At 41.1% G+C, this 24,630-nt stretch overlaps 1 protein-coding gene across 1 annotated transcript; it reads left to right on the top strand.

Moving 5' to 3' along the window:
• The first annotated feature begins 2,452 nt into the window (after positions 1–2,452).
• On the top strand, positions 2,453–20,156 carry LOC134455895 (myosin-7-like). The gene is made up of 39 exons (XM_063207251.1): positions 2,453–2,494; positions 3,617–3,664; positions 4,283–4,497; positions 4,976–5,119; positions 5,254–5,410; positions 5,846–5,873; positions 5,995–6,100; positions 6,297–6,389; positions 6,714–6,777; positions 6,887–6,985; positions 7,267–7,370; positions 7,474–7,612; positions 7,730–7,848; positions 8,041–8,190; positions 8,293–8,463; positions 8,671–8,980; positions 9,194–9,267; positions 9,365–9,570; positions 9,655–9,778; positions 9,912–10,048; positions 10,302–10,557; positions 10,674–10,916; positions 12,840–13,016; positions 13,128–13,273; positions 13,356–13,446; positions 13,541–13,930; positions 14,177–14,303; positions 14,406–14,524; positions 14,617–14,813; positions 14,909–15,092; positions 15,194–15,359; positions 15,446–15,570; positions 15,697–16,005; positions 16,097–16,300; positions 16,413–16,709; positions 18,651–18,755; positions 18,865–18,960; positions 19,056–19,190; positions 19,793–20,156. The coding sequence occupies exons 3-39, from the start codon at positions 4,297–4,299 to the stop codon at positions 19,811–19,813; spliced, it is 5,814 nt and encodes a 1,937-aa protein (XP_063063321.1). The 5' UTR covers positions 2,453–2,494; positions 3,617–3,664; positions 4,283–4,296; the 3' UTR covers positions 19,814–20,156.
• The last annotated feature ends 4,474 nt before the right edge of the window (positions 20,157–24,630 follow it).

The raw sequence follows: 24,630 nt of genomic DNA, 5'->3' as shown, positions 1-24,630 counted from the left end.
AGCCGATATTTGGACTTGATGTGGACTTAATGTGGACTTGACTTAACAGCATTTGAGCAATTTCTTGAATGTGACATTTCTTGAAATTGTGCTTTCATGAATTAGTAACAATGGCAAATCATATGTTTGAATATTAAAGCAACAGTTGTGGTGATGAGAGGGCAGCTGCTGTACAGACTCCCAGGGGGGTGTGAAGGTCTCGTGTCAAGTGCATCAATATGAGTACAGTCGCTCATGAAGGAACCTGAGCTGAATTTCACAGGGTTATCTTTGTCCTCAAGGAAATAATGTGGTGCCACTGAGATGCTGTGAAGGGCCATGACTCGAGGGAGATGTGAACAACAGGGTGACAATACATCAGGGGCCCCATACTCTGACCTTGCTTTGGTCTACAAAGGTTGACAGCTGTGGCTATCTTTTGGACCTTGTTAAATTTTCTGAATGTTTAAAGGGCACATAACATGTATTGTTTCTGTCCCTCGTCTCATTGCCATTTCCAAGAACTCCACAAAATTTCATCCAAAGCCGTTCATGACTTTTTGAGTTATCATGCAGACAGACAGACAAACCAACGTGACTGAAAACATAACCTCCTTGGTGGAGGTAATTAAGGATGTGTGAGTATGTAGACTGAGGATCGTTCACCCTTGGAAGTGCAAGGTCTTCTTTTGGCATGTGATGCACACGCGTGTCAGCGTTTTAAAGTCACAGCATTAACACCTTGGTGCTTTCCTTAATGTGTCACAGCTTTCTTGGCTCCCACCCCCCACCCCCCTTCTAAGTCACTTCTGAGTGCAAGAGCTTATGGGCCTTTGGGGTCAACACCTTTTTGACATTTTTTCTGCAAACCGCTTAACAAGTGTCACTAGATCCACAAAATTAGGCAGGTCAGCGGGCGGATTCTGAGTAAACGTAATGTTTTCACTGGAATGACAGGCGTTTTTCATGTCTGGATGAAGCACGTTTTAACTTAATTACATTACATTGCATTTGGCAGACGCTTTATGACCAAAGCGACTTACAAACGAGGACATAATCATATCCATCACTACCATAGACAACACTAGCACAAAGTGCACAGCAATACAGAACAAGTGAAGATGCAAAGAAGGGTTAGAGTTATTAGAGTACCTACATACACATCATGATGGTGTGTGAAAAGGAGTGGTTAGATGAGAGTGCTGCTGGCGTGGCAGTGTTCTCAGGTTTCAACCAGGTTTCTGTTAGTGCCAGCAGGTCAACAGAGAGACTACTAGCATAGGCAGAGATGAAGTCAGCTCTGTTGACAGCTGACTGGCAGTTCCAGAGACCAACAGAGAAGGAGGTGATTGAAGTTGTGTTTGATTGTAGTGGCCGAAGGTTGGCTAGGTTTCTGCATTGGTTGGTGTGGTTCAATGGTTCAATGTGGACTTGAGCCAATATCACTCAAAAAAATGTTGCCAATGTCATCCACTAGTAAACTAATTGCTCACTTGTTAACTTTTAACTATTAATAACTATTGTTAACTTTAAATGTGAAATTTCTTGTAATTGTGAGTAACAATGGCATACAGTCTGTGTTTGAATATTAAAGCAACAGCTGTGGTGATGAGAGGGCAGCTGCTGTACAGACTCCCAGGAGGGTGTGAAGGTGTCGTGTCAAGTGCATCAATATGAGTACAGTCGCTCACGAAAGAACCTGAGCTGAATTTCACAGAGTTATCTTTGTCCTCAAGGAAACAATGTGGTGCCACTGAGATGCTGTGAAGGGCCATGACTCGAGGGAGATGTGAACAACAGGGTGACAATACATCAGGGGCCCCATGCTCTGACCTTGCTTTGGTCTACTAAAGTTGATAGCTGTAGCTATCTTTTGGACCTTGTTAAATTTGCTAACTGTTAAAGGGCACATAACATGTAGTGTTTCTCTCCCTAGTCTTATTGTCAGCAAGGTGACCATGCATTTTTCATTGACAATGACAAAGGTTTGCAGGAAAATAATTAAGATATAGTTTTATTTAACCATCAATTGTCATTTACAAAAGTAGATATATATGGTTATTTGTACTTATATATATATTTGTCATTTGACGTTTGTGTGCCAGTAGAGATTCATTGAGCATATGTATTGAACACAAGGTCAGCATTTTGTTCTTGGCTATGGGAATGTCAAGAAGGATTTTAAAATAGTGCACAGGCTGTGTGTTCCATCTGACAATAGCTAACTCCTAGATATGGTCTTGGGTTCAGGTGTTGATGCTGATGCCCTGTCCTGCTGTCCTCTCCCCCACCTGCATTTGCACATAAACTTGCTCCCGTCTGTGTCAATCACCATATCAAATTCCATATATGTCTGGATGGGAGCCATTCAGAGTTTTTCCTTTTATGAAATATGGGGAGAGCGGGGCTGACTTGATGCTCACCTCCATATTGGGATCAACTCTCCCCTATAAAAGAAGCAAATCATTTGTGGCTTTTAGTCGTGGTGGTGGACACAGCATAGACCAACCCAGAGGTAAGCTGACATCTACATGCTACTGAGGGTCTACCAGGCAGGTAGCTGACAAATAGGTAGGAAAATAGACAAGTGGAAGAAGGCTAGAATAATTAAGGAAAATAATAAAGTAAAACTGTAAATCAAGACAAACTATACATAGAGAGACAGACAGACAGATGGCAGTTTATGTAATTCATTTAATATTGAATGTCATTATGGGCAGGCTGGTTGACAAAAGTATCAAACACCGTTCAGATATCTACCACATGGTGGTACTGCATCTCATCAGGGACCTTGCCTGGTTATCACCAGACCTAATCACAAGTGAGATAAGGTCTGTAGACCTGTGTACTGTAAATCCCGTAGGGGGTGTGTGGTTTACGACTGACAACAGCTGTTTATTGAGCATCACGAATGGGTATCATTTGGCATACGTAGCCCATAGCCAATCGTGTCAGTAGTATCTATTCAAACAAGGGGGTCAGGATTTGGCTGGTGAGCTTCGCCGATTAGCAAGGCACTTCCTCGTCGCCATTTTCACAAATATGCTCATTTCCGACACCACTTCGCTCAAGATGATTGGTGGGTGCGCGAGTTTAGCGTTGGGCAATCAGACCTCTATAGGTCTGTGGTTGGGCACCTTATAATACCTCCATGCATCCTATGCCCGTCTTCCATATAGCTTTCTGGTCAACCAGAAACAGTCAGTAACATGACACGTAGTTGGCTGAGTAAACTGGTCCCGGAAATGAGCTCCATGAAACTCAATTTTGGCTGAATTCACTAGCCTAGCATTTCCCATTGAAATGACTGGGGGCGGGACTTATTCACTCTCCAGGTCTTACACTACCTCCTTGATTCAAACAAACTGCACTCATCGCCTTTCCACGCCTCCCTGCTCTATAATTGGAGATCATGATCAGGAACCCTCACTGAAGGATAGATTTGATGCTGTCTTTCAGATCGAAATGATTGTGCAAAGCAGCATGGGATTTCCCAGGCTATCAGGGACCAGAGAAACAGACACAATTTGTGCATATTGCAGTGGGGAAAGAACATTGTTGGACTACTCAACACAGAGCTGAGAATACTACTGCATGTGTTTGATCTTGCCACTGTATCTTCTCTATTCACTTCCAGAAGTAGCATCAAATCAACATTGTACATTTGAAGGTTGACTGAAACGAGGTGAGATTCACATGCTTAATATACTACAAATCCAAATCTGTCCAGGCTAGGCATTTGTATTTGTTGTGAGAGGTAAATGTTGTTACCTTTTCTTAAATCAAGGCAAGAGTTGAATTAGAGGGACTTCTACATACAATATGTGCACATTTTTCTTAAGAGAATTTTATACCAAGCCCAATTTTCACAATATACAGTATATACTAACCTTAGCCTACATTCAAGCACCTGGTAAATCCCTTGTAATGACCTTAATATTGTCAAGGTGTCATGACACACAACTATAATCTCTTAATTGTTTGGTAATAGGCTACTTGTGTTAGATTATTTTCATACTTCAGGACCTGTGCAAAAATTAATCAGTGCCTACACAATGACTTCAGGTAAAATATCTGTCATGTAAAATGTCTGTCCTACCATTGTGACTTTCCTTGGTTTTCTAAGTCTGAACTATGGGGTACGCATTAATGGTGAAGTTTGGGGCAGCGGGTCTGTTTGACAGTCCGTTCTACAGTCTTAAATAAATTATTATTTCAAAATTTTCAATGACAAAATGTAGGTGATTGACTATGGGGGATGCTTTCATGTAGGAGATTTCTTTTTTCCCGATGGTTGAATTAGGATAAGGTTAAACCATGGGGGATGCACTGATGGCTGAGTTTGGGCCGGCGGCTCCGTTTCTGAGGAAGTCAGATATGGAGCGTTTGGAGGCCCAGACTCGCCCCTTTGACATCAAGAGGGCCTGCTTTGTGGCGGACCCTGAGGTTGAGTATGTGAAGGGGATGGTCCAAGCCAGAGAGGGGGACAGAGTCTGTGTTGAAACTGAGCATGGAAAGGTAAGAAATGCATTTTAGTGTACCTGTAAGTGTGTCGCTTTTTTAGAACTGAGGTATCTGCTGAATCCGAGTAACAATAAAAGTTCATACAATAAAACTAAGTGCCCTAGCAGAAACTGAAACTGTGTTTGGAAAGGTATTGCACTAACATCTCTGTCTTTAAAATCAAAGTTTTGTTGAGCCCTCACTAAGTACGTCAACCCTCGACTCCGCCGCTCAACATTTCGGTCATCATAACAGTCTGGGTTGAACATTGCTCAGCTCAGTTACTTGTGTGTATGCCATGCTTCCGTCCCTTCAGTATTTACTTTAAAATCTCATTCCTTTTTTTTGGACTTGCCTACACTATAATACACAGACATTGGATATTTGGACTAGATTACACAGACATTTGAATCCAAGTTCTTGGATGGACAGAAAAAAAAATCTCAGAGATGAAAAAGAACAGTAATTTCAATGCGTATTAATTTTCTTGCAGACTGTCACCGTGAAGGAGGTTGATGTCCACCAACAGAACCCGCCAAAGTTCGATAAAATTGAGGACATGGCGATGTTCACCTTCCTGCATGAGCCTGCTGTGCTGTTTAACCTCAAAGAGCGTTATGCAGCCTGGATGATCTACGTGGGTAGAAAAATCAAAATTGGAAGACAGTTTGACATACTGATCAAAATAACTGACAAAGATGACTTACTGTACTCGAATGTTGAACTTACTAAAATTGCTCATAATGAATCTGTCTTAACATGTCTTTACAGACTTACTCTGGGTTGTTCTGTGTCACTGTCAATCCCTACAAGTGGTTGCCAGTATACAATCAGGAAGTTGTTACAGCCTACAGAGGCAAGAAGAGGACTGAAGCTCCTCCTCACATCTTCTCCATTTCTGACAATGCTTACCAATACATGCTGTCAGGTAAAACTTTGCGTTGAAAATAAGATTTAAAGTGAACATAAAAAACAGTATTTAACAATTATTGATAAACAAAGAAATAGGTCCAACGCACTTCAGAGTATATCCACAGGAAGATGGGAATATTTGTAATTACTGTTATTAGAAGTGGCACTAAAAATGCCAAAACGTTTTGCCCTGATGAAGACCATTTGTGGTCGAAACATGTTGGCATTCAGGAGCCTCTTCTAATAAAGGCTTTTTAAAAAAATTCACTTCTTCCTGTGTATATACTCTGGAGTGCCTGCCTTGGGCCTTTTGCTTTGTTTATTGTGGATTTCCCTACCCCAAGAGCACCACTTTGGATTAGTTTTACAACACCTCAGCTCCAGGTTGAATTCTCTTTTTACTTAGAAATCAATACTTATTTTATTAAAATTCTGTACGTTTTGCTTACAGACAGAGAGAACCAGTCTGTCCTCATCACGTGAGTACTGTTTAAACACATACAGTATGATGATGCTTTATAGTTCACATTGAATGTTAAGTCATTCATCTTAACAGACTTCTTAGTGAAGAAAATTCAACATGTCAATTTTGACTCTTAGTGGAGAATCTGGTGCTGGAAAGACTGTTAACACCAAAAGAGTGATCCAGTACTTTGCCAGCATTGCAGCAGCCCCTGGAAAGAAGAGCAAGGAGGATGAGAAAAAGGTAAATTAAGTTCTTTAATATGCATGAATATGCAACTGTTAAACACCCAAGTTAGATGATACATAAATTGCATCTGAAAAACCTTGCATAAACACCTTTTTTCTTTTTTTTGCCTATTGTACAGATAAGTCTTGGTGTGTGCCATATTCACTGTGCCTATAATAGGTCCTCTAAATAACTTGTTTCTGTCATCTAGGGTACCCTGGAGGATCAAATCATCCAGTGCAACCCTGCCCTGGAGGCTTTTGGTAATGCAAAGACCATCAGGAATGACAATTCATCCCGATTCGTAAGCCATCTGATGACTTTCAATTTGATTTCATCTCAACACTCGCACTTCTTTACATTTGTTTTCATTTATATGAGTGATCTGTTCATGCTAGGGTAAATTCATCCGGATCAACTTTGGAGTCAGTGGCAAGCTGTCCTCAGCAAATATTGAAACTTGTACATTACTATGCTCAAATATTTACCTTAACATGTGTGATTACCTCAGATAAGACCCAAATGTTAAATTGCACCTCTGATCTCCCAGATGTGCTGGAGCTTGTCATCAGTTATGCTGGGTGGAAATTATATTGAAGTAAGGGATATTTACTTTTGTGTTTCACAGGGTAAATTCATCAGAATCCACTTCGCTGCTAGTGGCAAACTTGCCTCTGCTGACATTGAAACATGTAAGTGCCTCACCCAAAATAGAAATCGTATATTACCTATTTTTTCTCTCAAATGTTTGGTACATCTTGCAAACCCTTGGGGTTTGTTTACATTTTTCTCATTTTACAGATCTGCTAGAGAAGTCTCGTGTCACTTATCAGCTCAAGGCTGAGAGAGATTATCACATCTTCTACCAGATCCTCTCTCAGAGGAAACCAGAACTGCTAGGTATGACCTATGTTATTATTGTTGCCATCTTTGTTATATTTTTATTTGAACAAATCTCTCAATAAATCCATTCCCTGTGACCTCATCACTGGGCCAACCACACTATTGTGTTGAAACAGACATGGGCAGTGTACATGTACTCAGCCCTTGGCTTCATACCACTGCCAATGCCTATGGCCGCAACCACAACCACTGGGGATGATATCCATTACCAAAACCCCTCCCACGTGTCATATTGCTTAATTCCACTGACATTTCTTCTACTGTGGTCTTTTTTAAAGAGATGCTGCTGATCACAAACAACCCCTATGATTACTCCTTCATCTCCCAAGGAGAGATTCAAGTAACATCTATTGATGATGGGGATGAACTGCAAGCAACTGATGTCAGTATACTGAGCTTATACCACAGATTTGCCAAGCTTTCTCAAGTTTTGATGTCTACGTTTGTGTAATTTGAGTGATAAGCATGTGTATGATTGCTTACAGGATGCTTTTGATGTGCTGGGCTTCACCCAAGAGGAGAAGAACGGCATTTACAAGCTGACTGGTGCCATTATGCATTTTGGCAACACAAAGTTCAAGCAGAAGCAGAGAGAGGAGCAGGCAGAGGCTGATGGAACTGAAGGTACAAATTCTAAATTCAAAGATGACACCTTCACAGTAATAACTTGTGTTATAGATTATGTCTTAATATTACTGTAAATCATTTGAGAAATAAATGGAACATCTTCACTCTTTCCAGATATTGACAAATATTCATACCTCATGGGCCTGAACTCTGCTGACCTCATCAAGGCGTTGTGCCACCCAAGGGTCAAAGTAGGAAACGAGTGGGTCACCAAGGGACAAAGTGTCCAGCAGGTAGAATGCTGCATGTTTACCAAAAGTTAATTTAACACCACAAAGGTTTTGTTTTACCTGAAGAGATCACCCGCAAATTAATTTAAGGGTAGTTTTATATGGAATATTGTAATGGAATACATACAGTAGGCTATATGGTCATGTTTTTTTTTTATTTACTATAGTTATTCATGTCTTCAATTATTATCTTAGGTGTACTACTCTATTGGTGCACTGTCCAAGTCAGTGTATGAAAAGATGTTCTTGTGGATGGTGGTGAGAATCAACCAACAATTGGACACCAAACAACCTCGTCAGTACTTCATTGGTGTGCTGGATATTGCTGGATTTGAGATCTTTGATGTAAGTTTTGATGATGAAATTAATTAAAAAAACAAACAAACATTGCTGTACCCTGCAACACAAGCGTAATAAAGATGAAGATGACTCTTTAACTTCTTTCAGTTCAACACCTTTGAGCAACTGTGCATCAACTTCACTAATGAGAAGCTGCAGCAGTTCTTCAATCACCACATGTTTGTGTTGGAGCAAGAGGAATACAAGAAGGAGGGGATTGATTGGGTGTTCATTGACTTTGGCATGGATTTGGCTGCCTGCATTGAACTCATTGAAAAAGTAAGCACTTGATTTCTTGAATTTGTAACCCCTATGTGTAGATGGGTTCACAGGTGGCCCATTCACTGAAAAAGCTCAACTACATCATAACAACATTGCTATGGCGTCACAGAGAGTGTTGTGTAACAGATTAAAACTTGGTCTGCACAAAGGAGTTAATTAAGTTGCAGGCCATAGGGAGTAAAATGTTTTGTTTTTGTCTTTTAGCCCATGGGTATCATGTCCATCCTTGAAGAGGAGTGCATGTTCCCCAAGGCCAGTGATGCCACATTTAAATCCAAGCTTTATGACAACCACTTGGGCAAAAATGCCTGCTTCCAGAAGCCAAGGATTGTCAAGGGGAGACCAGAGGCTCATTTCTCCCTGGTTCACTATGCTGGCACTGTTGACTACAACATTGGCAACTGGCTGGTGAAGAACAAGGACCCCCTCAATGAGACTGTGGTTGGGCTCTTCCAAAAGTCAACTGTTAAGCTTTTGACTGCCCTGTTTGCTGGATATGCTGGGGCTGATGCTGGTAAGTTATTTCTCCATTAAGTCAAGTCAAGTGATTCTTATTTGTCACATACATTTTACATGAAGTGAAATGATGAAGGGGTCAGCCGCTTTGAATATTTACAGTTACATAAATAAGCTGTCCATATAAGACAAATAAGATGTCCATTTAATAGTCTAAATAGTCTTAAATAGTGCCAAGCTTGTCACCCTATGATCTGCACTACTTTCACAGCTGCAGAAAGTAAGGAAGGTGGTGGTAAGAAGAAGAAAGGATCTTCTTTCCAGACTGTGTCAGCCCTGCACAGAGTTAGTATTTGTTTCAAAGCACACTACTCATAGTAGCCACTTGTACACAAATCCACACAAATCCATACCTAAATGCTAAATAAGTATTCTAAAACAGGAGAACCTGAACAAGCTGATGACCAATCTGAGGTCAACTCACCCCCACTTTGTGCGCTGCCTCATCCCCAACGAGTCCAAGACTCCTGGGGCCATGGAGAATCCATTGGTCATGCACCAGCTGCGCTGTAACGGTGTGCTGGAAGGCATCAGAATCTGCAGAAAGGGCTTCCCCAACAGGATCCAGTATGGAGATTTTAAACAGAGGTGGGATAAATGTTAAATTAGTTAGCCCCCATTATCAAAGAAAAAAAACACCATTAAAATACTATTATTTCTGATGAATTTTAGATACCGTATCCTCAACCCAAATGCTGTCCCAGAGGGACAGTTCATGGATAACCACAAGGCTGCAGAAAAACTGCTGGGCACCTTGGACATAGACCATGAACAGTACAAGCTGGGACATACTAAGGTAAATTAAGATTCTTGCTGACATGTTGAACAGTTGATTTGCTCTCTGAAACAAACTGTGCATGTTACGCACATCTTTTGAGGGCTGAGGGTCACAAGAGATTGTAATCTGTTCCATGTTTGATATGTGTCAGGTGTTCTTCAAGGCTGGTCTGCTGGGAGTTCTTGAAGAGATGAGAGACGATCGTCTTGCTCTCATCATCACTGGTATTCAGGCTAGGGCACGTGGAGAACTTGCTAGGATTGAGTTCCAGAAAATTGTGCAACGCAGGTGAGAAAATTTGCTAAGCAGAATTGAAAAAAGAAAAACATGTACAAATATTGCTGACATGAATACTTATTAAGTGCATTTATGTATGTTGCCAAGGTACACTGCTGGTAATCCAGTGGAACGTGTGCGCATTCATATTGGTCAGGAATTGGCCAAATATTTGACTCACTAGACATGGCAAATGGCATATGAATTTAAGAGGCATTATTTTACCTTTACACTCTAATGTCCACTTTGTCTTAAATAATTTCAGAGATTCCCTACTTATTATTCAATGGAACGTGCGTGCATTCATGAGTGTCAAGAATTGGCCCTGGATGAAGATGTACTTCAAGATCAAGCCCCTGCTGCAATCAGCTGAGGCTGAGAAGGAGATGGCCAACATGAAGGAAGAATTCATTAAACTGAAGGAGGCCTATGCTAAATCTGAAGCCCGGAGAAAAGAGCTTGAGGAGAAAATGGTTTCAGTTCTCCAAGAGAAGAATGACCTACAGCTTCAAGTTCAAACAGTAAGTAGGGCTATCATTTATGCAAGGTACCTCACACCCCGCTGTACATTTGTAAAGGCAATCTTCTCTAGCATCTTCTTCAGATTTTGTTAATGAAATACCACTTATTATTACAGGAACAAGACAGTCTCTGTGATGCTGAGGAGCGGTGTGAGGGTTTGATCAAGAACAAGATTCAACTTGAGGCCAAAGCCAAAGAGTTGACTGAGAGACTTGAAGATGAGGAGGAAATGAATGCAGAGCTGACTGCTAAGAAGAGGAAGTTAGAGGATGAGTGCTCTGAGCTCAAGAAAGACATTGATGACTTGGAGCTCACATTAGCTAAAGTGGAAAAGGAGAAGCATGCTACTGAGAACAAGGTCAGAACAAGTTTATGTCATACTAATACACAGATAATTTTCACTGAGGTCTACTTCCTGTACTGGAATGCAAGTTTTATTTGACTCTGACACTCTCAAGAAAATTGTACAAAGTCTCAGTTCCTTTTTGTCTGTTCTAGATATCCTTCCTACTACTTTTTTCAAATCTATTCTCCATCTTAAATCAGATGAGGTACTTCACATTACCAATAACTCTCTACAGACTGGAATTTTCCCCTCAGTCCTGAAGAAAGCAGTTATTAAACTCCTTTTGAAAAATAATAACCTTGATGCCTCCGTCCTCAATAATTACAGATCCATATCTACCATTCATAGGCAAAATAATGGAGAAATTATTATTTAGCCAATTAAGTGCCTTTCTGTCATGTAATAGCAACCTTGATCAGTTTCAATCAGGCTTTCGCGCTAACCATAGCACTGAAACAGCCCTAAAGTTTTAAATGACATTCACATTAACGCTAATGCTGCCAATTCATCAGTCTTGGTGCTTTTGGATCTTAGCGTGGCATTTGACACAGTCAATCACGACATACTGCTGCATCGACTTGAGCCCAGTGCTGTGGGTATATCAGGGGCAGTTATTGAGTGGTTAAAGTCCTACCTGAAACAAAGATGTTTCTCTGTCACAATAGGTAGCCATACCTGATCACTGATGTACTTGAACTGTGGGGTACCCCCAGGGGTCCATTTTAGGGCCACTGCTTTTTAACCTTTATATGCTGCCTCTAGGGCAAATTATTAACAGATACTCTGTTAATTAGCATAGCTATGCGGATGACACACAAATCTACCTGGCCTTGTCACCTAATGACTATGCCCCCTTCTATCGCTTCATGACTGTGTTGACCAAATAAACAACTAGATGTCTGAAAATGTTCTCCAATTGAACAAGGACAAAAGTTAATTGTATTTGGATCAAAGAAGGAAAGGGGAAAGATTGCCATTATGCTGGAAACTAAAGGGCTTAAAGCAAAGGATACTGTCAAAAACCTTGGCAACATTATTGATACTGAACTAAATTTCAGTCATGTGAAAGCCACTGCTAAGTCAGCATTTTATCATCTCAAAAACATTTCTAAGATTAGGGGTCGTATGTCTATGCAGGATATGGAAAGACTAGTGCATGCTTTCATCTCAAGTAAGATTGACTACTCCAAGAGCCTTTTTACAGGCCTCCCCATGAAAACTATTACATTTCTCCAACCTATCTAGAACGCAGCTGCAAGGCTCCTTACAAGAGCAAAAAAATTTGACAACATCACACCGATTTTAAGGTCCCTGCACTGGCTCCCGGTGAGCTATCGAATTGATTTTAAGGCACTACGTGTGTTCAAGTATTTAAACGGGTTGGGGCCCAGCTACCTTAGGGATATGTTTCTACTATACACACTGGCTAGGCACGCTAGGTCTTTTGAACATAACCTCCTGGTTTTACCTAGAATCAAAACAAAGCGTGGGAGGCTGCTTTTAGTTTTTATGCTGCAAGGCTCTGGAACCAGTTTCCCGATGATGTTAAAAGTGCCCCAACAATACAAGTTTTAAAACTTAACTAAAGGTAAAGCTTTTTTAAGATGGCTTGATTTAAATATTTAATGTTTTTTGTTATTTTACCTTTTATTCTTTATTGTATTCTTTGCGCCTTCTTTGCGCCTTTCATCTTGTTTTAATCTACCCTGCCTTGTGCTTGTATTATCTTTTACCGCACACCTTATGTTGCTATTGTTTTTACGCTTTTATGCTTTTGTTTTCTTCTCTTTTCTCTCTTGTTTTTCAGGGTTTTTTTGCATGGTTTTTATCACTGTGTACAGCATATTGAATTACTCTGTGTATGAAATGCGCTTTAGAAATAAAAACGCCTTGCCTTGCCTAAATAATAACATCATTATGGGATGTTCCTTTTAGGTTAAAAACCTGACTGAGGAGATGGCAGCTCTTGATGAAATCATTGCCAAGCTGACCAAGGAGAAGAAAGCTCTTCAAGAGGCTCACCAGCAAACGCTGGATGACCTTCAGAGTGAGGAGGACAAGGTCAACACTCTGACCAAGGCCAAAACCAAACTGGAGCAGCAAGTTGATGATGTAAGCAACCAAAACAATGTGGTATTAGTATTCAAAATATTAAAGGTTGACTGAGTATTCAGTGAATTTGGTGAATTGGGATATTTACATAATTCCTTTCTCTCATAAAAGCTTGAAGGATCCTTGGAACAGGAGAAGAAACTAAGGATGGACCTTGAGAGAGCTAAGAGAAAGCTTGAGGGTGACTTAAAGTTGGCCCAGGAGAATGTAATGGATCTAGAGAATGACAAACAGCAAATGGAAGAAAGGCTCAAAAAGTAAGTTTAAAACAGATCATTTAAGAGTAAAGGTTGATGATGCGTTCATCTTTAATTATTAATATTGTTTCATACACAATAGGAAAGACTTTGAGATCAGTCAGCTTAATAGCAAGATTGAAGATGAGCAAGCCATGGCATCCCAGCTCCAGAAGAAACTGAAGGAGCTTCAGGTTAGGAAACAATAACTAAAAAAATAACTCTTTAAGTTGTAAAATAAGTCTTTCTAAGTTTCAGAAAAGTTACAGGATGATATCTCTTGCTTAGGCCCGCATTGAGGAGCTTGAGGAAGAGCTGGAAGCTGAGCGAGCTGCCCGAGCCAAAGTGGAGAAGCAGCGAGCTGACCTGGCCAGAGAGCTGGAGGAGATCAGCGAGAGGCTGGAGGAGGCTGGAGGTGCCACTGCAGCCCAGCTTGAAATGAACAAGAAGAGGGAGGCTGAGTTCCAGAAGCTGCGCAGAGACCTTGAAGAGTCAACTCTGCAACATGAGGCAACTGCTTCCACACTGAGGAAGAAGCATGCAGATAGCGTAGCTGACCTTGGTGAGCAGATTGATAACCTTCAGAGAGTGAAACAGAAGCTCGAGAAGGAGAAAAGTGAACTCCGCCTGGAGCTGGATGACGTTGTCTCCAACATGGAGCAAGTTGCTAAGGCCAAGGTAAAAAGCAAAAACTTTAAATAAGTTAGTAACAATTAGACCACTGTATGAAACAGAATTATGATTCCCATTTATCAACATGCAGTACACTACAGTATTTATAATGTCAGCACACAATCAAAATTCAGATCCTCCATAACACGAATCATGAATGTGGTCAGGGTAGTTGCCTAACGGTCACCAACTTTCCCAAAGATTCGAAACAAATAAAATTATAATGTTCTACTACTACTATGACTATTCAAGGCAAACTTGGAGAAGATGTGCAGGACTTTGGAGGATCAGATGACTGAATACAGAACCAAGTTTGAAGAAGGCCAACGCAGCATCAATGACTTCACCATGCAAAAAGCTAAGCTTCAAACTGAAAATGGTACATTCTTTCTACTGAATATGTAGTCAGAAGATGCCGTATTTTGATGACTCTTTACTCCTAAATATTGAAAGTGACAAACTTAATAATTTTCTCAAAAAGGTGAGCTGGCTCGGCAGATGGAGGAGAAAGACTCTCTTGTATCTCAGCTAACTAGAGGCAAGCAGTCATACACCCAGCAGATTGAAGACCTTAAGAGACAACTGGAGGAGGAAGTCAAGGTTTGATCAAATGTGTTTTTCTTTGTTATAAATTCAATGGCACTTGTGATGATTCTATTAACATGTTGCATACGATCATAATTATCTCTCAGGCTAAAAATGCCCTAGCCCATGCAGTGCAGTCTGCTCGCCATGACTCTGACCTCCTAAGAGAGCAATATGAGGAGGAGCAGGAGGCCAAGGCTGAGCTGCAGCGCAGTCTCTCGAAGGCTAACTCTGAAGTAGCTCAGTGGAGAACCAAGTACGAGACTGATGCCATCCAGAGGACTGAGGAGTTGGAAGACTCCAAGTAAGAGTCCCCCAAACCTAAATTATGTTACAGACAGAAGTATTAAGTGGTTCTTGATTCTGATTGACACAAGACTCTGATTCTCTGCTATCCAGGAAGAAGCTGGCTCAGCGTCTGCAAGATGCAGAGGAAGCTGTGGAAGCTGTCAATGCCAAATGTTCCTCGCTGGAGAAAACTAAGCATAGACTCCAGAATGAGATTGAAGATCTCATGGTAGATGTAGAGAGATCCAATGCTGCTGCAACTGCCCTGGACAAGAAGCAAAGAAACTTTGATAAGGTTCAGATTTTTTTTTAATTGTATGTGATCATGTATCATTTATTTTTTATATTTAAATTTGAATTCACTGGGCATAAACTAACAAACCTATTCTAACCCAGGTCCTCTCTGAGTGGAAGCAGAAGTTCGAGGAGTCCCAAACTGAGTTGGAGGGCTCCCAGAAAGAGGCCAGATCTCTTGGCACTGAGCTCTTTAAACTGAAGAACTCATATGAAGAATCTTTGGATCACTTGGAGACTATGAAGAGGGAGAACAAAAACTTGCAAGGTCTCTCAAAATTCACATTATTTAATATTTTTTGTCTTCACATTCCCACCCTTACAGTCCATCAAGCAATTATTTTCTCTCTGCAGAGGAGATTTCTGATCTCACTGAGCAACTTGGTGAGACTGGAAAGAACATCCATGAACTTGAGAAGTCCAGAAAGACCCTTGAGCAAGAAAAGGCTGAGATGCAGACTGCTTTGGAGGAAGCAGAGGTACTGTACATACATACAAGTTTAAATCAGACAACCACTGTACTTTTATTATAACTCTAGATCCCAGGATGTTAAGTCAATGAAAAAATGTTGCAATGTAACAATTCTACCCCTTCATTTCAATAGGGCTCCCTAGAACATGAGGAGGGGAAGATCCTTAGAGCTCAGCTGGAGTTCAATCAAGTCAAAGCTGACATTGAACGTAAGCTTGCTGAGAAGGATGAGGAGATGGAGCAGGCAAAGAGGAACCAAGCGAGAGTGGTGGACACCCTGCAGAGCTCCCTGGAGTCTGAGACTCGCAGCAGGAATGAGGCTCTCAGAGTGAAAAAGAAGATGGAGGGAGACCTCAATGAGATGGAGATCCAGCTTAGCCAAGCCAACAGGCAGGCAGCTGAGGCTCAGAAGCAACTCAAGGGTCTCCATGGGCATCTGAAGGTTCATAACAATAAGACATTAGAACTTTAAAGAATGCATTTTAAGTCTGAGTTATATTTCAAATTTATCTGTGTACCGGCATTCTTTACAGGATTCTCAACTGCACCTGGATGAATCCCAGCGTGCTAACGATGATCTCAAAGAGAACATTGCGATTGTGGACAGACGCAACAATCTGCTGCAGGCTGAACTGGATGAGCTGAGATCCTTGGTGGAGCAGACTGAGAGAGGCCGGAAACTGGCTGAACAGGAGCTGCTTGATGTCAGCGAGAGAGTGCAGCTGCTCCACTCTCAGGTATAAAACTAACTATAATTTAATACTCAGTCATCATAGCTCTGAAATAGTATATAGAGAAATAAGAAGAAAAAGAAGAAGAAAATAATGATCAATGTTACTTCTCACACAGAACACCAGCCTTTTGAATCAGAAGAAGAAGCTGGAGGGTGATACAAACCAGCTGCAGAATGAGGTGGAGGAGGCTGTGGGAGAGTCCAGGAATGCTGAGGAGAAAGCCAAGAAGGCCATCACTGATGCTGCTATGATGGCAGAGGAGCTGAAGAAGGAGCAGGACACCAGTGCTCACCTGGAGCGAATGAAGAAGAATATGGAGCAAACCATCAAAGACCTGCAGCATCGCCTGGATGAAGCTGAGCAAATCGCCATGAAGGGTGGCAAGAAGCAGATTCAGAAGTTGGAGTCAAGGGTGAGTACTGCATTGAGTTTATTGCTGTATGGTATTTCAATGTATTTGAATGGACCTTTCGGAAGCCAGAATCATCATCAACATCTTCAACTGACCAATCAGGGAAATTATTACTATGCTAAGTCAGTCACTGCAAACTACCTTCTCCAAAGAGAAGAATGGATTTGTAAATCCAATAATAGACACCCAACAAGTTTGGAGGCTCCGTAAGGAGATTCTCTCCATTTCCGAAGCCCACAATGAAAAGTGCCGAGTGTGGATTCAAACAATGTGAACGACCTCGCTGGCAGGTAAATGTCAAGGAGTAAAACAACATTTATTTATACTAGAGATGCACCGGATCCTGATTTTTAGGATCCTGCCGGATACTGGATCCTCTGCTTAAGATCCTGCCGGATCCGGAACCGGATACCGGATCCTACGAAAGATTTGAAACACATAGCCAACTCCCACACGTCTGCCCTTTTTATTACTTTGGCGCAAACTATTTTTAAGACTCATTGGCTTACTGCCACACTGCCTTCAACGGCTTCTTCCAAAGGGCTTTCACTCCATGCAGTGATTGGGGTTGTGAAAGACTGACTGAAAAGTGTTGGCTATGTAGAAAGTAGAGATGCCCCAGATCCTAATTTTTAGGTAACTGCCCAGCCTGATCTCCAAAAAATTTGTGCACCTGGACACGGATGTTAAGGACACGAAATTTGTGTCCAGGAGCACGGATTTTGACAAAATTCCGTGCTCCTGGACACAGAATAGTTTTCTGTGCTCCTGGACACAGAATTGCTTTCCGTGATGGGCACACGGAAGTGCTTTCTATAGGCTATTACCACAGCACTGTGTTAACTCTATCATTAGAAAATACATACCAAATGCTAATCCTAAACAAAATAATGCTCTAGCAATTTCAGTTGTGCAATGACAAAAACATTCCCTAACCTTAACCTTTCATTAAAGAAATATTTTGGAGAAATACCTTTTCCAGTTGGTTGCTAGGCTATCAAACTCAATGAATGAAAGAAAACTAGCTGTGCCCAGACCAAAACAATCCCTAACCCTAACCTGTCAGTAAGAAATGTTTTTTAGAGACAAAATATTTGAAATGAGAAAAATCCTGAGAAAACACGAGACTGTGGAAACATAGAGTTGTGGGAGTATAGAGAGAGCACTTCTGTGTGTCCATCACGGAAAATAATTCCGTGTCCAGGAGAACGGAATTTTGGCAAAATCCGTGCTCCTGGACACGGATTTTGTGTCCTTAACATCCGTGTCCAGGAGCACAGAATTTTTGGAGATCATGTTGAACTGCCGGACACCGGATCCACTGCTTAAGATCCTGCCGGATCCGGATAGTCTGAAAAACCCTATCATCCCGCTGGATCCGGAACCGGATCTTGGATCCTGTACATCTCTAGTTTATACAGCACCCCACCCTCCTATGTTGATACTCCCAAAGTACACAAACACAATTCATAATCATACCACTATGTCCATAAAAGTTACGATGGCATTTGTGCTTGTGTGTCTGTGTGTCAAACTGTCTTTCAATGAGATGCCTTCACCCTGTATTAACCAATTTCTGACACTACTAGTTATGATTTTCAACTGCAAACAATAATCCTTTCTGTCCACTACTCTCTGAAATGTGGCCAATAATCAAAGGCATATCATATCTGTCTGAAAAGAGGCCCTGCCGTGTCCTGACAGTGGGGCATTGGGTTGCTGCGCCGGCGACCCGGGTCATTTTCCGATCCTTCCCCGTCTCTCTCTCCCCACTCATTTCCTGTCTCTGCTCAACTGTCCTGTCACAAATGAAAGGCAAAAAAGCCCTACAAAATATTTCATATATATAATCTGTCTGAAAAGAATAACTAAATATCGGGGCAGCGCTTAGCCAAAAAGTCAATCGTCATCTTATTCTGGTCTGTAAACATTTCTACACAGGTGAGGGAGCTAGAATCTGAAGTGGAGATGGAGCAACGTAGGGCAGGTGACTCTGTTAAAGGGATCCGTAAATATGAGCGTCGCATCAAGGAGCTCACCTACCAGGTACTAAAGACCACCACTCTACCCCTAATTATGAGGACATTTGCTTGTCTTTCTATATCATTGCATTTACTTAGGTTCCATAAGATTTGACCAACCTTTTTATCTGTAGACTGAGGAGGACAAGAAGAATCTGCATCGTCTTCAGGATCTGGTTGACAAGCTGCAGCTGAAGGTCAAATCCTACAAGAGAACAGCAGAGGAGGCTGTAAGTCATCAATTATGTAGCAATGGCAACCATATCAGCAATCTATATTGTAAGAAGAATTTCAGCTACAGTATGTCATTGATTGTCTTTTTCAGGAGGAGCAGGCCAATGGCACCTTGACCAAGTTCCGCAAGCTGCAGCATGAGCTGGATGAAGCTGAGGAGAGAGCTGACATAGCTGAGTCTCAGGTCAACAAGATTAGAGCCAAAAGCCGTGACTCAGGTGGCAAGGTAAGAGAAGCAACCATTTTTCAAGTAAAACTCAATACCCAAGAGCCGTGATGCTGGTGGCAAGGTCATTCTGAATAATCCTTCGATACGATGCTTTATTTTCCACTTAAATAAATCTTAAATAATCAGGGCACTTTCCACATACAGTATATTGGATATTTAGTAAACATGTAATATATGCTGTAGGTTTAGGAAATCTGGTTATTTCGGCATCACCTTCGTGAAGTGAACTTTAATGTACTGTCTGTCCATGTGACCTTCAAAAGTTGTTAATCCATTAATTTACCTGGTTGCAAGCTTGTTTATAGTATAATCAGGTCATTGAATTTTTGCCATGGTTCAAACATACTTGCCGAAAATACTTGAGCTAATCTGCTTTGAACGTCTGCATCCACAAAGAGCTACATTCTTTGACAAACTGCAAAACTAAGCCCTAAAATCTTATACACAGTGGCACAGGGCCTCATAGACATGATATTTGAAGGCTACTTTAAAGGATGCAACCCCTGCAAATTAGCTGTAACATTCAGTAAAGGTATGGTACACATGGAAGTTACATCTATTAGTAATACATATAACGATATTCTGCATTTCCATTACAGAAAGGACAAGTTGAGGAGTGAAGATCTTCCTGAAGATCTCCTAGATCCTTGTGTTCTGGCCTCTGAGGTTTCTGTAGTGATGTAGCCAGGCCACACCCTCCTAGTGACGCAACACCTTCAGCGTTGCTTCTAGTCAGGCCAGGAGCAATACAAATATTGTTTCTGAGCTCCGGAAAAATTCGGGAACTCCTCCCACTTTGTCGGGAAGCAAACAACCAGTAGCAAACCAAGGGAGGTGGGTCAACCATGCCATTTGGGAAATGTTAATTGTATGTTCTTGGTCAGACAAAGTCTTCAAGAAATTTGAAAGTTGATGATAATCAGGCTAGTAGTGATGTAGAATAAATGAAAATGCAACAAGCAACTCTGGCCTCGTTTCAATTGATTATTTTAAGTGAATGTCTCTGCCTGAACCCATAATTTCAAGCATGTTTAGCTCAAGGTTACACACATTGAACAGCTCATCTCTCAATTTCATACAACAACACAATGACACATCTAAAACAACATCAACATCACAATGATATATTATATATTGAAGGAAAATTCTTGCCGATTTCAACATTCACTTGTACTGACCACACAATTTGTTTGCCCTTTTTGAGATCCTGGCTATCCTAGTGGGGACATGGGTTTGTTACCATATTTTATGCCTGAACATACAAATATCACCCAAAAGTTATGCAGCATTAGCAGACACCTTACAATACAGCAATTACTATTGGGGTGATACTTGGTTTATATTAATGTAACGGATGCCAACTAGCAGAGTTTGACGTAGAATGTTAGTAAACCTCCCTCCCGAAAACTCCTACAGTATTAGTAGCGCTGAGCTATCGTCTGCAACTTTAGCTCAGCATTATCATGCTGTGCCTCCCATGCTCAAACAGGTGCGTAGAATGGTAGGTCGTTGGTTCGAGCCCCAAGTGGCTAGTGTAGAAAATATTTTGTTTTCCAAATGGATTTTGTAATTTCAAAGAAAAACAAGAAAAATGGCATGTGGAGAAATATTGGCATTGACAATATTGGCTTAATATTTGGTTGCATACCCTTAGACAGCAATGAGAGCCTCCACACGTGTTTGTATTCATCAACAAGCTTCTTGCACTTCTCTGTTGGTATTTCAGTGACATAATGTTATGGATCGGACACCATGCTTGATTTTTGGTAGGGTGTTCTTTTCCTTAAAGACTTTTTTGTTGAGTAAGCAAATAAGCTGTTTGTGTGCATTACCAAAAAACTCTACTATTGCTTCATATGACCATAAAACATTCTTAAAAGGACTGTGCTTTGCCCGTGTTCTCTTATACAAACATCAGGTGTTCCCTTTTATGACATTTGTTGAGCAAGGGGGTATGTCTTGGTCTATACACTAAAAGCACTGCTTTGTGTAGTGTTTAACATGTGGTGCTTATCGAAAAAAAACTACCCAAAACGATTCAAAGTTTACGTTCAGGTCTCTATATGTTAGCCCTGGTGTTTTTTTCACTATTTGCATCAACTTCCGTACACTTCTATCACATATTCTTCTGTCACGAGGTGACAAGGTTTGGTCAGGGAGGGAACTAAAAATGGTATTGTTTGTTTCCTTAAAGGCGCATTTTAGTGGCAGAATGGGGATGTACACATAAGTGAAAATGCATTGGGTTGGACACATTTAACTCTGGGATGATTAAGACAAATGATTACAGGTTTGGGGCGGAAAAGGGGAATCGTGATTGGGCCACACTGGTTGGGGGAAATGTTTCTATTCACAGGAAGAAGACGGAATGGGGGGAACCGGCAGAGGAAGTAGACTGCGAGAGGTGAAGGGAGAACACTAAGAGAGAGAGAGAACACTGAGAGAGAGAGAGAACACTGAGAGAGAGAGAAGCCATCCACGCTAGGAAGCTGCTGCAGGATGGGAATGGGTGTGAGCCGGTAGCCAGCACAGGAGCTTGACCAAGACAGAAAGGAACAGAAGATCCTAAGGATCTGGACAAGGCAGCCTGCAAATGGACAGGGCGGAAGCGTGACGGCGGAGAGGCCGAAGGCCGTGACTCGGGTGCAGATGTATCTGCCGCTCTGATGGAAGACAGGAGGAGGGGTGAAGACGCTCCCTCCCTCGCTGAAGGTCCGCCCACCCGCTCGCCCTCGGAAGAGCCCGTGGCCTCCCTGGACGAAATAGTGACCCTGGACTTGCATGTAATGGACCAAGAACTGATTGACTCTTACCCCCCAGCCCTACAGGATCCTTTTAAATAAATAGATATTTGGTGTCAACCTTGAAACTCTTTTCCTGGCATATTTGGGTGCGCATAGCATGTTCTCCAGGGTCATTGATTAATAAATGGGGGCACTGCCACTGCCACTTCCCTTACCTCCACATCCAAGGAGGTTCTTTACAGTTCCATGTTTGGCAGTTTTCTGAACAACTCAACACAAAGCTGAAATTAATATTAATATGAGGTGACCTTTTTCTATTTTGAGGTCTTGCTTTTGAAAATAATAGTATTTCTGATGTCCCCAGATAGCTCCTGTATTGACCTTTGTGAAAGAGGAAGATGGTGTAATAGGTGGATTTTTAAAACACAAATATCACCATTCATTGGCGAATTACTGTCCTATGGACAAAAGTAGTATATCAAAGGTGATTCCCATTTGTTATTTACCATATTTAAGTCAAAAACAAAAACAGCCCCTCCCCTCAGGTAACCCCATTCACCACATAAATCAATCAACTCAAGAACAATACTTGAAGCCCAAAATAACAAACCAAAGAAATGCATACATAATACAAAAACAACCAAAATCATTTTCTTTAGCCAAAACTCTTTCTAAGCCTCATAAAATACATTTCAAACAATCCCTGTTAAAACTCCCCCGTTAAAAATGGTTTGCCCCGCTGAACCTCAGCCACCCCACTATTTAGACACAGTGGAACATTCACTCTTGTTCTCTAACCAAGGAAGTGACTGCTGCTGGCAAGTTGAGTTACACTGAATCAGAAATCTTTGCATTACAATCTTTTAACTAAATAAACTTCACTTCAAATGTGGTGATTCTTTAACCTTAGAAATCGCTAACCAGATGAGAATTGAGAAATGTATAACGCTATGAACTACGCATTTTGAAACGCGGTAAAAATGGATCATTGAAACATAAGAAATGCCGGTAGGCCTTTCCCTGCACTCCATGTTACAATGCTAGGTAAAAGTTATGGCAAATGAAGGTGGTTAATGACTGACAATGAACCGGGGAATGAAAACAGTACATACATGGGTGAAAAGTGAAACACAGTCGGCGTCAGTGCAGCATGTTGGAAATGCTGGCTTAATTGCTGCCTGAACGCTATTGGCTGCGTGAGCGTCACAGCTCAGTCTGTGACAGTACCAGGCTGGGAGGAGATATGAGATAATCTACCACTAACATCTAAGTGCCGGGCACACCAACTAATTCCTATAAAAGTATCCATAAGGCCTATACAACACCATACATACGTTTCAAAATGAGTATCTCTCAAAGTCCACAATGTATACTTTGCCAGAATGCCACAGGTACCTTTAGGCAGTGGGCCAAGAATCATAGCTCATCTAGAAAATGAGTTTCGTTGTGACCGTTTACTGGCAACTTCAAAACATGTTTTCTTGATCAATTTGGGGGTGCTGAATCCAAATCTGCCTGTTGCCAAGGCGTCAGCCTGCACATTTAGCCACCACAAGGGGCGCTATATTAATTTTTGCTTATTTATGGGTAGAAACAGAGTTTTAGAGTTTTCCTTCCTGTTCAGTAATAACATTTTACAGATTGCTTTGTAACAACATTTTCCATGAAGTTTTGGACCATTTCTTTACTTCAAGCCATGTTTTTCTCCAAACATGACAGTTGATTGGTTGAATTATAGAACAACATGCATTGCATATACAGTACATTACAATCTAGACTCAAGATGGAAGAAAATACTTAAATATGACTGTGATGCAGGATATTCTGTGCGCGTCATCATGGCTCCCTATGCGGGCGCCATTGAACATTTGGAACGCCATGCCCTCTTTGAAACTTTCATATCCCTTGCCAGTATTAATTATGGACTTTATTAACTGCTACGTGAAAGTTTACACATTTGCAATGTGTTTCATGCCTTGTAATCTAGCATATGGATGCACACATTAGAGTCACAAACCCTATATTCACATTCAAACATTTCACGCACGCATCCACACATTCTTAGTTAGAACTATTGTACTACTCCCCTACAAAGGAAAAGATAACTCAACTGATCAAATTGTGCAACTGAGAGAAGTGACTTCCAAGTTTTTTGTATAATCCTGATAATTTCTTTGAGTTCCCACACAGTAGTAGACGTACAGTAGTTGCTGTTGCCCCTTGTACTGCTGCAGAGATTGGAATTACTATTTTCTCAATTGAATAATTATAAATAATCATTATAATAAAAAGACCACGGCTATAAGATTATTGGTTAAGACATATTGATACAATTGACAGTATGTAGGCCTATTGATACCAAAATTGACCTTTGACCCATAGTTGGCGCACTATTACTGGATATTCCACCTTGTATCTATCATTATTTTGTCCAAGGGTTACGTAAAGACAACATGCAATAACTGACGTGGTGATAACTTGTTTTGTGCTCATAGTTATGACAAGCCATAATCTTCTAACCCTCTACTGCACTACATTGCCCTCTGGCAACCCAATGTTTTTTAAAGCCTCATGTCCAGTGTGTGTCTCTTTACATTATCAAAACCAATCAGAATGTTAGAAAAGACATGAAAGAACAATTTAGAGTGGTTTGGATGACACTATGTTGTAGTATTTGAAGGCGGGACTTCCTC

This window comes from Engraulis encrasicolus, chromosome 9, assembly GCF_034702125.1.
Source record: "Engraulis encrasicolus isolate BLACKSEA-1 chromosome 9, IST_EnEncr_1.0, whole genome shotgun sequence".
NCBI lineage: Eukaryota > Metazoa > Chordata > Actinopteri > Clupeiformes > Engraulidae > Engraulis > Engraulis encrasicolus.
Note: the sequence above shows the minus strand (reverse complement) of the source record. Positions and strands in the feature narration are given on the sequence as shown.